Raw genomic sequence first — 16,545 nt, 5'->3', positions numbered from 1 at the left:
ATTCTTTTTCTGGTTTCAATCAGTGACTATGTTGTGAGGACACACTTTGGGACTATTGTAAAGATCCCATTCCTCATCACACTGTCTCTGTTGCCCATTGATTGCTTTGTAACAATGTGGACTCATGCATGAGGCCTACCACCGGCCGTCAGGGAGTGCCAAGCACTCACCTGTGGGCTGCAGGGGGCACTATGCGTGTTTGATGTTGAAACAGCTACAGTTTACCAGCACATGGCACCAGTGAATCTAAAGAATGTCGTTAAGAAGATGGTTCTCCTCCCAACCCAAATGTGTCACTCTTAGCTCTAAGAATTGATGTAGTTCCTGCTGAGTTCCGAGTGCCCACGCCAGGCCATTCAGCTGTGTCCGTAGCCTCCTCCCCCTGCTTAGGCTCCACTGCCCCCACCGGTCCGCTCTCCTTCAGTATCTTTCTCACTCTCCTCGGGGCCTCACCCTCCACGTTGGGTTTCCTCCCTCTGCAGGGACATCCTCTTCACACAGCCAGTCCTTGGGCGCCCATGCCAAGCCACCTCAGAGTCCACAGTCGCATTGCACTTGGAGTCCCACTGCGTGTGGCAGGACTCCCGCCTCAACCAGTATGACTGAAACCAGGAAGATGATGCTTTCCCACGTGGGCAAGGTAAGACTGAAGGTGATATGGACAGGAGACAGGGAAACACTGGGTAGAAGTGTAGTTCCCAGCAAAGGCCCCACCCTCAAGCCTGAAGACCCATGGTCCTAAATGGGAACAGACATTTCTGTTTTTGTGAGCAAAAAGTTGCCTTTTGGCCCCCCACACTCCCTGTCCTGCACTCATATAAACCCTGAACCCCAGGCACCAGAAGCAGACCAGCAGACCAGCAGACAAGCAGACGTACAGCGAAATGATGTGGCAGAGAGAGAGAGAAAAAAAAGGAGGGACAGCTGAACACTGAGGAGAGTTTGACTGGGGCGATTGGAGAAGAGTCCAGCTACTGGGAGGCCCAACTCCAGGGAAAGATCACCTTCCACTCCATTCCTCCTTCCAGTTCCCTATCCATCTCCCTGAGAGCCACCTTCACCACTCAATAAAACCTTGCACTCATCTTCTGAGCCCGTGTGTGATCTGATTCTTCTGGGATGCTGGGGGTGAGAGCTCAGGTTACAGAAAGCTGTCACACTGGCCCCCTACCTTTGTGATACAGCAGAGGGTCCACTGAGCTGATTAACACTCAAGATGTCTGTGGACGGGAAAGCTGAAAGAGCTTGTAACACGGGGATTGCAGGCACCCACCCCTAGATACTACCACAGGGCCGAAGCCCAAAGCACTCACCCTGGCCTCTGTAACCTGCCCATCTGCATGCTCCCCTGGGGGTTTGAGCAGTGGGGTGACTGAACAGGCAAGCCACACCCCTACTGCGTGTCCTGCAAGAGGGATAAGGGAGCTCTTCCATTTCAGCTGGAGCCCTGTCTGGGATATTCATCGGGAGGGTGAGTACAGATGTGAAACTGTCAGATCTGTATCTTTTCCAGGGCCCTGCCACCTCTCTCTTTCCTGCTCTGTTTCCCTTCACAGGGGTCTGGCTGCCACATTGGACTGGAGTAAAACCCTCAGACAACCAAAGGCATTTTTGCTGGAAGGCCCCAAGACTGAACTCCCTTGGCCAAGACCCACAGACTTCCCTTGGTGTCTTTACTTCTTTCACAGTTTGAAATGGCTCTTATTTCTTCCTTTATAATGTTAAGAGTTATGCTACAGGCTGTGGCTATACTGTTAAACAGAATGAATGTTTGGCTTAGCCATCAAAGGTGCAAATCAGAACAATGTGGTTTTTGTTTTTTCTCGATTGTGCTGATGCCCACATCCACCCTGACAGCCGCAGTCGCTCATGGTACACTGACCCCCTTCTCATACTCGCTCCCCTCCTGGCTCGGGCACATAGGAATGTCCACAGCATGCAAAAGCCATGCCCAGTGGCCACAAGGGGTGGGAAAAACAGTGGCTCCTGCCAGGGGCCTGCTGGGAAGGCCAGCCAGCACTTCTTGGCTGCCATGCCAATGGAACTTTCCCTCCTCTGGCCAAGGAGTTCAGCCCGGTTCGATCCTGGGGAAAGATACAATGATCAAAGGAAAAAATTTGCGCTGAGCAAGGGGTTCTTCCCTGTTAAAAACAGTAGGAAATTCTTCTTCAAAGGTTTAGCTTGCTTAAATTTCCTTGTCCTTTGCTCTCTGCTTTCAAGGCCAGACTTCTTTACTCTCTGTGTTCCCCTGGCCCTGGTAAACAACCTTCCCACCAGTCCTTATCTATAGAGTGCACATTTAACATCTGCTACCCACTCTGTGAATTACCCCTCCCATCGCAAAGGCTTCGCCTGCTGAAACTGATCTTTCTGCTTACCCACCAGGGTAACCGCATTCCTGCACTTTTCAAGTTAGCCATCTGGGTTCAGCTTAGATTGTGCAGTCCAACTCCAGCCAATGGAGGCAGGGTACAGTTACAGGGACAAGCTGCATTAAGAGATAATAAAAATCCCTTCTTTCCTTTGTTCTGGGTGCTCTCACCATTGCTCCATATGCAAGACACACCCTCCTGCAGAAGCAAATTTGCCTTGCTGAGAAAATTTGTGTTCGAGTGCTTTTTCTTTAGCAGCATTGAAAATTTGTTTCTAACATTCCCCCAGTACCTTCCCCTCTCTCCCTTTACACTGTTTTGGGTTTTTGGTTTTTTTCTTTTCCTTTTCTGAGCGAGAGGGTTCCCCCTCCCAGCACTCTGCTGCTGAAAGGGAAAATAACAGATGAGCAGGCCCTGCTGGATGATACCAGCACACTTGGCAGAGCTCATTTGAAACAATCTAAACAGATACGTGCAGCCTCTTGAAATACTTGTTAGTCCCAAACGTGATTCCAAACTTCAGGCTGAAGCCCTAGAAAGGAAAACCAGATCTGAGGGATCCAAAGCCAGGCATCAGGCACAATGTAAATGGGCAGGACCAATTCCTGCACACTAAATCCCCACCCATGGAAGGAGGCCATGCTTCATGGCATAAATGAGGCCCAGGGAACTCAAAGGTTGTTGACAGCAGGGGAAGATGGAGGCATAAGTGAGGGCGAATAATTCCTATTATCTAGGCCTTTTCTGCTTCATGGGTGCATGCCACATTGGTAATCATGAGCGGCACCTGCCAAGGTCACCAGGGCTCAGGAACAAAAAGATGGAAGAGAAAGGAAGGACACTCACTTTCTCTATCCATCACACCCTGAGTTTTCACTGAAAGAAAGAAGGGAATGAGGGATGCCTCTATTCTCTGTCTTTCAGAATAAGCGTCCATCTCTCTTCACCATCCCCAGCTTATACCCGTCTGGAGTGTATCCAGAACCAATGGGACTGCTTTGACTCTCTTAATCTGGAAGAAAAATGCCTCATAATCCTCTACACAAAGGTTTGGCCAAATTATGAAGGACTGGGTGGGCCTCAGGAAGGAACCATACATTTCAATACTATCCAGCAGTCAGACTTTTTCTGTACACATGAGGATAGATGGTCTGAGGTCCCACATGTGTAGGTTTTTTATACCTTGCAAAGCAATCTAGACCTTTCCTGACAGTGTAGGATTGATCCAGCCCTCTTGTTTGCCGTCTCAGGGAAGACTGCAAGGGGCAAGCCTAGGAAACTAAAGATATGAATCCCAGCGGCACCCCAAGCAGAGAAGCCACCCCCACCCCCAGCTCTTCCCCTCTGGGTTCACCCCGACCTTCCTATTCAGCTTCAGCCTCTCACTTGTCCCCTCCTAAAATTCCTCACCCTACAAAAGCCCCAACCTCACTTTTGCCCATTAAACCAATGCCTGGTGAATTTGGGCCCAGTAAGGTCCAGGTCCCCTCCTCCCTACAGGACTTAAAGTGAATTAAGGGGAATTTTGGGAAGTTTTAAGATGACCCCAACAGATATATAGAGGCTTTCCAGAATTTCACCCAAATATTTGATCTCTCCTGGAGAGACGTTATGGTGCTTTTGAACCAGACCTTGACAGGCACTAAGAAGCAGCCTGCTCTGCAAGCAGCAGAGAGATTTGGGGATGAGCTTAGTATCCCATACAGTGTCAGGGAAGGGGGCAAACATTATCCAACTGGAAGAGGCAGTATCAATAGATTACCATAAATGGGATCCCAATGACAAAATGGAAGACTGGAAGAGGAGACACTTTCAGAGGTGCATAATGGTGGGCTTATGTAAGACCAGGACCAAGTCTCTCAATTATATTAAATTATCCATGATTGACAAGGGATTCGATGAAAATCCCACTGCCTTCCTGGAAAGGCCAAGGGAGGCCCTATAGTAAAGCAGACCTCTCTATCCCCTGATTCAGTTGAGGGACAACTAATCCGAAAGGATAAATTTATTACTCAGGCAGCCCCTGATATCAGAAGGAAGCTACAAAGAAGCTACAAAGCTAGAGATAGGTAGGCACAAGAGAGAGAGGAAATACAGGAAAGAAACAGAGACTTTAATGACCAACAGACAAGCCCACAAACCCCAGAACTCCCAGGGTGCACTTGTTGATTGCTACAGATGTGGCAAACCAGGGCATTTTAAGAATTGCTCAGGCAGCATGAAGAAGCCACTTCAACCCTGTCCAATCTGCCATGGGGACCATTGGAGGGTGGACTGTTTCTGGCCTGCTGGTCACCAGGTCCAGAGCTATTCTTCCAAATGGTCCAGCAGCAGGACTGACAGGTCCCAGGGCTCCTCTCCTGACTCCCGTGGTCCAGACCACCATTACCATCCAGGTGCCCTGGGTAATCATGGAAATTGAAGGGAGGAAAGTGGACCTCCTTTTGGACACTGGGGCTGGTCTCTCAGTTCTCTTGAATCCAGGCCCCCTCTCCTCTCTTAGAATGACTGTGAGGGACATCTCAGGAAGGTCTTTAACCCAATATTTTTTCCCACCCCTTAGCTGTAGCTGGGGTTGTTCACCAAAGCTTTTCTAATTATGCGTGAAAGCCCAACTTCTCTGTTGGGTAGGGATATTCTCGCCCATATGGGGACAATCATTCTGATGGCCCCTAGGGAAACTCTTTGTCTAATCCTAGTAGAGGCCAATATTAACCCAGAAGTTTGGGCAACTCAAGAGACAATTGGCAGAGCCACAACTACCATACCGGTCTGGTTCCATCTTAACGATCCCACCTCCTTTCCTAACCAGAAACATTATCCCCGAAACTAGAGATTAGGAAAGGACTAAAAGTCATTATCGATAACTTGAAGATGGAGGGCCCACACAAACCCTGCAATAGCTCTTGTAATACCTCAATATTGGGGGTACTAAAACACAACTAGAAATAGAGACTAGTTCAGGACCACCTCCTTGGTAATGAGGCTGTGGTTCCAATATACCCAACAGTTCCCAATCCGTATACCCTGCTAGCTCAAATACCTGAGGGAACTAAATGGTTCCTGGACCTAAAGGATGCCTTCTTCTGCATACAATTACACCCCAACTCCCAGTATTTGTTTGCATTGAGGATCCAATGCAAACAAATTTGTTTGAGGTTCCCTCTAACCAAACCACCCTGTTAACCTGGACAGTGTTACCTCAGGGATTCCAAGACAGCCCCTACTTGTTTGGGCAGGCATTATGGAGAGATCTCTCCAAGTTCCTTTATCCTCAGGTCAAAGTTTTGCAATACATGGATGACCTTCTTTTCTGCGCTCCAAGTGAGGAAATCTCTCAGGAGGGAAGTAAGGCTCCTCTTAATTTCCTGGCTAACAGAAGATATAATGTTTCAAAATGTGAAGTTCAGCTCTGTCAGACTTCAGTGAAGTACCTAAGCCTGGTCTTGTCAGAGGGGACCAGGGCATTGGGCAAAGAAAGGATTAAATCTATCTCCTCCTTTCTCCTCCCCAAACACTCAAGCAACTGAGGGGATTCTTACACATTACAGGATTCTGCAGACTATGGATATCTGGGTACAGTGAAATAGCACATCCCTTCTATCACCTAATAAAGGAGACTCAAGCAGCTGATACTCACTGCCTAATTTGGGAACTGGAGGCTAAAGAGGCTTTTGACCAACTAAAACAAGCCTTGCTTAAGGCACCAGCCCTTAGTCCCCCGCCCCAGGAAAAATGTTTAACCTTTATATATCAGAAAGAAAGAGAATGGCACTGGGAGTCCTAACACAGGCCCAGGGTCCAGCCCAGCAGCCTGTGGGCTGAGTAAAGAGCTAGATTTGGTAACCAAAGGATGACTGGCCTGTCTCTGGTCAATTGCAGCAGTAGCCTTGCTGGTACCAGAGGCTACTAAGTTAACCATGGGTAATAACTTAACCATTTATACCCCACATAATGTGGCAGAAATACTTTTAAGTGGAGTCTCTGGCTAACAGGCAACCACCTCCTCAGGTATCAAGCTCTGTTATTAGAAGGATCTTCAGTCCAATTAAGAACCTGTCCCTCCCTAAATCCAGCCACCTTCCTCCCAGAGGAAGCTGGGGAACTTAACATGACTGTGAATAAACAGTAGTACAAACTTATGCGGCCAGAGGAGACCTCAAGAAAACCCCCTTAAAAATCCAGACTGGATTATTTTTATGGACAGATGTTCTTTTGTTGAAAAAGGAAATCATAAAGCAGGGTATGCAGTAGTTACTCTGAACTATATTGTTGAGAGCACACCTCTCTCCTCTGGCACAAGTGCTCGACTGGTCAAACTAATCACCCTCATGAGAGCACTCGAATTAAGCAAAGGAAAAACAGTTAACATTTATACTGATTCTAAGTATCCTTTCCTAGTTCTCCTTACCCATGCCACTATCTGGAAAGAGAGGATCTTCCTCACAGCTAATGGGTATCATTAAATGCCATGACGAAATTAATAGACTATTTCGCTCAGTTTTCCTTCCACGGGAAGTGGCAGTAATACATTGTAAAGGCCACCAAAGAGGGATGGATGAAATAGCTGAGAGAAACAGGCTGGCAGACTGAGCAGCTAAATCAGTAGCAAGGGGGCCCCAGGTCTCTGACCCACTTGAAGCCCCACTGATCTGGGAGGGCCCCATCAGAGAAATAAAACCTCAATACTCTCCTGTGGAAATAGAATGGGCCACCTCTTGGGATGGTAGGCTTTATCTACCAGCTGGCAACCAATGAAAAGTTCTTAAAAGCCTACTCCAGGCCTTCCACCTAGGTAAAGATAAAACCTATCAACTGGCTCAAGTTGTTCTCAGATAAAAACCTGATACAAACAGTTAAACAGGTTGTTAATGCTTGCAAGACCTGCCTTAAAAACAATCCCCTTAATTAACAGCATCTTCTCCAAGGCTACCTGGGGGAAGACTGGATTTCACCCATACGCCAAAGGCAAGGGGCATCCAGTACCTCCTAGTATGGATAGATGCCTTCACTAACTGAGTAGAAGCATTTCCACGTCAGACAGAGAAAGCCTCTGAGGTGATAATAGTACTAATCAATGAGACAATTCCTCACTTTGGACTCCCTAAGTACCTCCAGAGCAGTAATAGCCCCTCATTCAAGGCAGCTGTCACCCAGGGGGGTCTCAAAGGCACTAGGCATACAATACAGTTCCTGAGGAGACCACAATCCTCAGGAAAGGTGGAAAAGACAAATGATATTATCAAAAGGCACCTGAAGAAACTGTCTCAGGAGACTCATCTCCCCTGGACTACTCTTCTTTCCATAGTCCTGCTATGTATCAGAAACACTTCTTCAAGGCTGGGTTTGAGTCCCTTTGAGACTATGTATGGATGGTCTTTTCTCACGAATGATTTCTTGCTAGACCAAGAAACCTCTGATTTAATTAAGCACAAACCTCTTTGGTCCATTTCCAACAGAAACTGAAACAACTGTTGAAGGCCCAGTCCCGTGAACCAGGCCCACCTCTATTCAACCCAGGGGACCTAGTACTGCTAAAGGTACTTCTTTACCTTTCTCCTTCAATATGCCCTGGTTGGGAGGGACCTTGCACTGTACTTCTTTCCACTCCTACAGTGGTGAAGGTCAAGGTCACCAGAATAGACTCTTGGATTCAGTATATGAGGAAAGGCCTGGGAAGCCAACAGAGTCACCTCTTTCAAGCTAGAAGAGCACCCAAAATACCATTGTGAAGAGATCAGGAAATTCAAGCTAAAAATCACAAAAGATAAGTGTTAATGAACATTCCATGTATGTTCTCTTTATAGTCTTGCCTATGCTTGCTGTTCCTACCTTTGTTCTCTTCTATACCATGGGGTACAATAGCGTTTTCAGGGTAATTAGTACATTTTACTTCTTATTTCTGTGTCTTTGGCACTAGATTCTTTCCTTGTATAATACATACTTTTAACCCATGCTTATTTAACCTTATAAAACTTTTTTCCTCTCTCACTTAGAGGTCATCAAACTCAAGATGTTCAGGCAATCAGAGCCTCAGATGATGGCTCCCCTTTGCCAGGGACCCTTAGATAGACCTCTGGGAGGAATCTGACTGACATTTTCCCCAAAACAACTCCCCCTGTCGGCAGGAAGTGGCCAAGACTGGTTATCGTCCATATTCTAATGGCAGTCAGATGTGCCTCTTCAGAGGGGGGAAATGATAGTGACGGGAGACAGTGAAACACTGGGTAGAAAAAGGGTGGTTCCCCAACAAAGGCCCCACCCTCAAGCCTGAAGACCCGTGGCCCTAAATGGGAAAAGACATTTCTATTTTCATGACCAAAAAGCTGCCTTTTGGCCTGCCACAACCCCTATCCTGCAACCATATAAACCCTGAACCCCAGGCTCCAGAAGCAGACCAGCAGACCAGCAGACCAGCAGACAAGCAAATGGACAGTGGAACGATGTGGCAGAGAGAGACAGAGAAAAGAGGAGGAACATCTGAACACTGAGGGGAGTTTGCACAGAGGTGATCAGAGAAGATACCAGCTACTGGGTGGCCCACCTCCAAGGGAAGATCACCTTCCCACTCCATTCCCCTTTCCGGCCCCCAATCCATCTCACTGAGAGCCACCTCCACCACTCAATAAAATCTTGCACTCATCCTTCAAGCCCACATGTGATCTGATTCTTCCAGGATGCTGGGTGAAAGCTTGGGATACAGAAAGCTGTCACACTGGCCCTCTGCCCTTATGATAAGGCAGAGGGTCCATTGAGCTGATTAACACTTAAGCCACCTGTGTATGCAAAGCTGAAAGAGCTTTGTAACACAAGGGTTACAGGCACCCATCCCTAGACACTACTGTGGGGCTGGACCACAAAGCACTCACCCCAGCCTCTGCACCTGCCCATCTGCATGCTCCCCCTAGGGGTTTGAGCAGTGGGGCAACCAAACAGGTGAGCCACACCCCTGCCATGAATCCTGTGAGGGGGATCAGGGGACTCTCCTGTTTCAAAGGGGTGCAGAGTGAAGGCCATGCACATGCCCTAAGGACAGTGCATGGGCTTCTCTGCATATTTGAGGCCTCTCTCTTAGTGCTCAGGGGACCCTTCCCCTGACCCCTTTTCCAGCTGCCATGGGTGCTAGCAGTAGGAGGAGGCTGTTTGTGACTGCTGGTTCTTTCTGTCACTTTGGATCATCACAGCACTCTATGAGCTGTACAGACAGTAAATCCCCATTCCATACTTCAGTCAACTGAGGCTGACAGGGATTAGATGGATTACCAAAATTGTCTAGAAATCCTTTTTCCAGCTCAGTCCTCTGCTAGAACCTTCCCAGAGTCAGAGGAACATGCTTATTCTACCTGTACCTGAAGACAAGGGAATGCACAAATTAATTTACTAATCATGGATATATTTCAAGATCACTTATAATGTCAGAATCTAAGGGACAGCTCAGTCACATGAAGGGGATGGAAGTTAAGGCTTTTCTTTCCTGAGGCTGCCAGTAAACTAAGCAAATATGTGTGTATGCATTATACACATATGTACTCACACATATGTTGTGTGCTGTATATTTACACACATATATATTACATTGATGCCTCTCTAATAATGCCATTTTATTCTTAAAAAGAATAACACAATAAATATCTTTCTGTTGCCTAGAAATAGCATCCAATTTGCCTTAAAAATCACATTACTTGTTTTCATTTTCATTTTTGCCATCGCAGCCCTGTCACCCTTCTTTCTGCCCTGAACATTTTGAACTTTCCAAACCCTAGAGAAACACATCATGTTTTACTGAGGTTTTGAGGAGAGGGAGCGAGGTTTTCCCATTCTGCACCTTGGAGGAATTAAAACTGGCAAGTAGCAGCAACTGTCTTCAAAGAAATAGGCTAAGGGACACACAAACACACATTCTCTTACCTTGCACCAATAAGATCATACTACATATACTCTTCTACAATTAGTGTTTTCTTTTATATATCCCAGCCATCTTTTCAGATTGACACATAGGGATATAATCATAACTATAGTCTTTTCTTGGAGTTTGTTTGTTTTTACTTCTGGTAATGTATTCTTTATTCTCTTTTTAATTTAAAAAATGTTATTTTTGACACAATTATTTTGCATATGTATGGGCACAGTGGACTATTTTGATACATGTATGTAATGCGCAATGATGAAATCAAGGTAAGCAGCATATCCATCACCTCAAAAACTTATCATTGTTTTGTGTTGATAACATTCAAAATCCTCTCAAGCATACAGTAATTTTTTGGTTGGCTATGGTCACCCTACAGTGCTAAAGAAGGCTACAATTCATTTCTCCTATCTAACTGTAATTTTATACCCATTGCCCCACCTTTCCCATTTCTCATTCTCCTTAGTCTTCCCAGCCTCTAATACATTCTGTTCTACTGTTTGCTTACTGTTCTGTGTTTACTTCTACGATATTAGCTAAGTTTTCTTAGCATCCACAAATGAGTGAGAACATGCTGTGTTTAATTTTCTTTTCCTGGCTGTATTTCACTTAACATAATGGTTCATCCATGTTGCCATGAATGGCAGAATTTTATTCTTTCCTATGGATGAACTCTATTCCATTGTGTTTAGTTACTACATTTTTAAAAATTTCATTCATTCACTGATAGACACTTAGGTTGATTCCATATCTTGGCTATTATGAATAACTCCACAATAACCACAGGAAGGCAGATACCTCTTTAACATACTGGATTCCTTTTCTTTGAATACCCAGTAGTGGGATTGCTAGATCATATGATAGTTCTAGTTTTAGGTTTTCGAGAAAGCTTCATTTTGTTCTCCACAATGGCTGTAGTACTTTCCATTTCCACCAAAAGTGTATAAGAGTTCCCTTTTCTCTGTACCCGCACCAGTATTTATTCTTTTTTGTCTTATTGATAAAAGGCAGTCTACCTGGGGTGAGATAATTTATTTTTGTTTATAAACAGTTGTTTATAAAGGTCTTTAATGATCCTTTGTCTTTCTGTGATATCAGTTATATAATGTCTCCTTTCTTGTTTCTGATTTTTATATAGGTCTTCTCTTTTTTTCTTACTTTTCTAGCTAATGGTTTGTCAATTATGTTTATTTGTTCAAAAACCCAACTTTTCAGCTAGGCATGGTGGCTCATACATGTAATTCCAGCACTGAGGCTGAAACGGAAGGGTCACTTGAGGCCAGGAGTTTGAAACGAGCCTGGGAAATACAGCAAAACTCATCTTTGAAAAGCTAAAAAAAAAAAATTTTAGCCTGGTGTGATGACACATGCCTGTAGTCCCAGCTACTCAGAATTACTGAGTCAAGAGGATCACTTGAGCACAGGAGTCGAAGACTGCAGTTAGCCATGATCATGCTGAGAGGTGACAATGTGTTAGCAGCCCTCGCTCGCTCTCGCCACCTCCTCAGCCTCGACGTCTGCCCTAACCGCGCTCCAGGAGCCTTTCAGCCCACCGCTGCGCTGTCGGGGCCCCTCTCTGGGGCTGGCCAAGGCCATAGTTGGCTTCCTCTGTTCGTGTGGAGGTGTGGAGGGAGAGGCACAGGCGGAGCCGGGGCTGCGCGCCGCGCGTGCGGGCAGGCGCGGGTTCCGGGTGGGCATGGGCTGGGTTTGATGGAGGGACGAGCTCCCTCTGGGCTGCCAGTGTGCCCGGGCTAGGTGCCACAAAGTCCTGGGAAGAGTGCCAGTGAGAGGTGAAGCTGGCTGGGCTTCTGGAATGGGTAGGGGCTCCTAGAACTTCTCTGTCTAGCTAAAGGTTTGTAAACGCACTAGCCAGCACTCTTGTGTCTAGCTAAAAGTTTGTAAATGCACCAATCAGCACTCTGTGTCTAGCTAAAGGTTTGTAAATGCACCAATCAGCCTCTGTGTCTAGCTAATCTGGGGACTTGGAGAACTTTTGTGTCTTACTAAAGGATTATAAACTCACCAGTCAGCACGCTGCCAAAACGGACCAATCAGCTCTCTGTAAAACGGACAAATCAGCTCTCTGTAAAATGGACCAATCAACAGGATGTGGGTGGGGCCAGATTAGGGAATACAAGTAGGCTGCCCGAGCCAGTAGCGGCAATTCAGGCCCCCTTCCACACTGTGGAAGGTTTGTTCTTTAGCTCTTCACAATAAATCTTGTTGCTGCTCACTCTTTGGGTCCGGCCTTTATGAGCTGTAACACTCACTGCAAAGGTCTGCAGCCTCACTCCTGAGGCCAGCAAGACTGCGAACCCACCTGAAGGAACCAGCAACTCCAGACACTGCCTTTAAGAGCTGTTAACACTCACCTCGGAGGTCTGCAGCTTCACTCCTGAAGTCAGTGAGACCACGAACCCACCAGAAGGAAGAAACTCTGGGCACATCTGAACATCTGAAGGAACAAACTCTGGACACACCATCTTTAAAAGCTGTAACACTCACCATGAGGGTTCATGGCTTCATTCTTGAAGTCAGCGAGACCAAGAACCCACCAATTCCGGACACAATGCCACTGCACTCCATCCTGGGTGACAGAGCAAGATCTTGTCTCAAACAAACAAACAAAAAATTCCCCAACTTTTCCTTTTGTTGGCGTTTTGTGCTGCTTTTTTAGTCTGCTTTTTGCTTATTTCCGCACATTTTTTTTCTTTTTGAGACAGAGTCTCACTCTGTTGCCCAGACTAGAGTACAATGGTGCGATCTTAGTTCACAGTAACCTCTGCTTACCGTGTTCAAGCAATTCTCCTGCCTCAGCCTCCTGAGTAGCTGGGATTACAGGCGTCCACCACCACATTCAGCTAATTTTTTTGTATTTTTAGTAGTGTGGGGTTTCAACATGGTCAGACTGGTCTCAAACTCCTGACGTCAGATGATCCACTCACCTCTGCCTCCCAAAGTGCTGGGATTACAGGTGTGAGCAACTGCACCCAGCCTCTGCTCCAAATTAAAAAATTTCTCTCTTTCTACTAATTTGGGGTTTGGCTTTTTTCTTGCTTTTCTAGTTTCTTAAGATGAATTTTAGGTTTTTATCTGAAATCTTTCTACTTTTCTGATGTAGGCATGTAATGTTATAAATTTCCCTGTTACTACTGCTTTTGTTGTCTACCACAGGTTTTGGTTTGTTGTGTTTCTATTTTCATTTGCTTCGAGAAATTTTTAAATTTCCTTCCTACTCCATTGTGGTCAGAAAAGGTTCTTGATATCATTTAAATATTTTTATTCATTGATACTTACTTTGTAGCCTAAAACGGTGTATCCTAGAGAATGTTCCATGTGCTGATAAGAAGAATGGGTATTCTGTAGCTGTCAGATGAAATGTTCTGCAAATGTCTATTAGGTCCATGTGGTCTGCAGCACAGTTTAAACCAACTTTTTTTGGTTGATGTTCTGTCTAAATGATCTAACAATGCAGACAGTAAACTGTTGAAGTCCCCAATTATTGTTGTATTGGAGTCTGTCTCTCCTTTTACATCTAATAATATTTGCTTTTGCCTTGGTGTTCTGGCGTTGGGTACATATATATTTATAATTGTCATATCCTTTTGATGTAGAGAAGTGTGTGGACATTCAGGTCTTCAGAAAGGAATGATGATTCCTGATATTTCGGAATGGCCCAGAGGTGACAGAAGTGTACACAATCCACTCCTAATGACTTAGGAAAGCAAGGTCTTTGCCTATTCTTGCTTTCTATTGAATCCCAGAAAATTGCACCGTTTCTGGCAATAAGTAATTGTTAAATAGATGAATGAGTACATGGATGTGAGCCTAGAAGAGAATTTAGAAAATTGCGATTGGAAGAGGAAGAGAAGACACAGAGAGGCAGAGATGGAGAGGCTGGGGAAAGTCCGGTGGCAGAGAGCGCAGGTGAGAGAGGTGGCTTAGAGACAAAGCAGTCACTGGCCTGACCCGACTCCTCTGCTCCCAGCTCTTAGTCTACAGGGGTCCATACTGGCAGTAGGAGAGAAGGTCTTCTCCACCAATGGACGGTCCATCACTTTTGATGCCATTCGGAAGGCATGCCCCAAAGCAGGCGGCCGCATTGCTGTCCCAAGTAGTCCAGAGGAAAATGAGGCCATTGCAACCTTCGTGAAGAAGTACAACATGTATGCCTATGTGGGCCTGACTGAGGGTCCAAGCCCTGGAGACTTCCGCTACTCAGACGGGACCCCTGTAAAGTACACCAACTGGTACCCAGGGAAGCCCGCGGGTCAGGGAGCAGAGCAATGTGTGGAGATGTACACAGATGGGCGGTGGAATGACAGGACCTGCCTGTACAACCGACTGACAATCTGTGAGTTCTAAGAAGCATTTATGCCACGGGACAGGGAGAATCCTGTCTGGCCTTCGGTTTCCATCCCCAGGATCCACTTGGTCTGTGAGATGCTGGAACTCCCTTTCAACAGAATTCACTTGTGGCTATTAGGGCTGAAGGCATCCTTAACCACTTCATTCCCCTGATGGGCCCTGACTCTTCCCCAGAATCGCTGGCCATCCTTGACACTCCCCTTGCAAACCCTCCCAGCACTGCACCCCAGGCAGCAATTCCTAAGCTTGGCCTTCGGCATGAGATGGAGCCCTCCTTATTCCCCATCTGGTCCAGTTCCTTCACTTACAGATGGCAGCAGTGAGGTCTTGGAGTAGAAGGACCCTTTGACGTCACACAGAGTGCCTGCCTCCTGATGCCCTTAGCTCTCCCTCTGCAGCCCAGTGCCTGCCCAGTGCCATCAGGACGAGCAGTCCTGGCCAAGTATAATGACAGAGAGAGGCAGACTTCAAAGAAGCCCTGACTGTACAGAGGTAAGGCTGCAGTGGAGATTCTCTGGCACTCTGAGGTCTCTGTGGGGGGCCTGGTCAGGTTCTCCAGGTGTTCAGAGGGCCCAGTGGTGCCCCAGCACGGTGGTGTCCAAGCCAACCCTGTGACTGACATGTACAATTCATTCCTTTGAGTCTTTGGATGCCAACTCAGCCCCCTGACCTGAAGACAGCCGGCCTAGGCCTCTAGGGAAGAGCCCCCCACTGCAGACGTAATCCAAGTAACTTTCTGCTGATGAACGACTCTGCACCCCACTTCAGACTTAAGTAGGCATTCACACCACCCCCTCCCCCCACACCACCGGCTCCACTTTTCCCTTTCATTAATCCATTCACCCAGATAATCATTAAAATTAACGTGGGTCAGGTCTTAGGATGTGTCATGGGGTAGGCAAGGTAACTGGTGACTCTTGGGGATTTTTTTCCTTGAGCTTATGTGTTCATCTATAAAATGGGGATGAAATACTTGTTGCTGTCACAATTATTACCATCCCCCCAGCTAGCAAAATTACTACCAGAGCTGTTACTACACACAGAGGCTATTGACCGAGCACATATCATGCACCACACACCTTGACAAGCAATTCTAATATGGCTTATTACATATTATTCAATCTTCACACAATGTCATGAGACCAGTATTGTTTTCTCCATTTTTTTATAAGGACACTGAAGCTTGGAGGAGTGAAATGTTTTGAGTATTATTCTAGAGAGCAAATGGCAGAGGCTGGATCCAAACCCATCTTCCTGGATCTGAAGTTCATGCTCCCAGCCACCCCACCCCTGAGCTGAACAAAGACGATTTAAGTGTATGTAATAAATCGTGAATGTGTTTATAAGTGTTTCCTCTGCTCTGGTTCCAAGAAATATCACATTTCTGTATTTTTGTAAATCAAATGAACTCTGGCTCTGAGCCCCCACTTGCCTGAATATTGGAAAATTCAATCTCAAGATGTGCTTTCTTTGTTTGATGGGAGGGGCCACCTGCTCTCCTCCCTGAGATGGTGCAGGGGGATGGGGAGCTACAGACACCATTTGGAAGAACACATGGGCATCATGAATCCACATGGTCCATTTGTGGGTGGGGATACCATGCCTTCTGTCCTCCATGCAGCCATCTGAATGATTTCTGCATCCCAGCAGTGATGGTGGCACTCAGGGCTCAGTCCCAGGCCTCAGTGATTCATCCTAATCTCAGGTCTGCATGGAATGGGACCATGCTCCCATACCCCAGGGCTGCGCAGGAATGAGACCATGTCCCTACTTGCTTGAGGAGGCAGCCACATATGTGTCCCACCTCCCACTTCTCCCCTGTAACACGCTCCCAGAAAGGCTCCCACTTCTCCACCCCAATACCTGTGAACACTCTTCTTCGGCATTTATTGCTTTTCC

At 46.5% G+C, this 16,545-nt stretch overlaps 1 protein-coding gene and 1 long non-coding RNA gene across 2 annotated transcripts; both read left to right on the top strand.

Moving 5' to 3' along the window:
• Positions 1 to 521: 521 nt before the first annotated feature.
• LOC117089536 lies at positions 522 to 1,092 on the top strand. Its single transcript, XR_004439649.1, has 2 exons — positions 522 to 640; positions 836 to 1,092. It is a non-coding gene; the product is annotated as an uncharacterized LOC117089536 (long non-coding RNA).
• Positions 1,093 to 13,929: 12,837 nt separating this feature from the next.
• On the top strand, positions 13,930 to 15,966 carry LOC117089528 (pulmonary surfactant-associated protein A-like). Its single transcript, XM_033220872.1, has 2 exons — positions 13,930 to 13,960; positions 14,267 to 15,966. Exons 1-2 carry the CDS (start codon positions 13,930 to 13,932, stop codon positions 14,641 to 14,643), a joined length of 408 nt encoding a protein of 135 aa, XP_033076763.1. The 3' UTR covers positions 14,644 to 15,966.
• The last annotated feature ends 579 nt before the right edge of the window (positions 15,967 to 16,545 follow it).

Source organism: Trachypithecus francoisi, unplaced genomic scaffold, assembly GCF_009764315.1.
Source record: "Trachypithecus francoisi isolate TF-2019V2 unplaced genomic scaffold, Tfra_2.0 Contig00855, whole genome shotgun sequence".
NCBI classification, from domain to species: Eukaryota; Metazoa; Chordata; class Mammalia; order Primates; family Cercopithecidae; genus Trachypithecus; species Trachypithecus francoisi.
The sequence above is the reverse complement of the archived record's forward strand: the minus strand, read 5'-3'. Positions and strand labels throughout refer to the sequence as shown.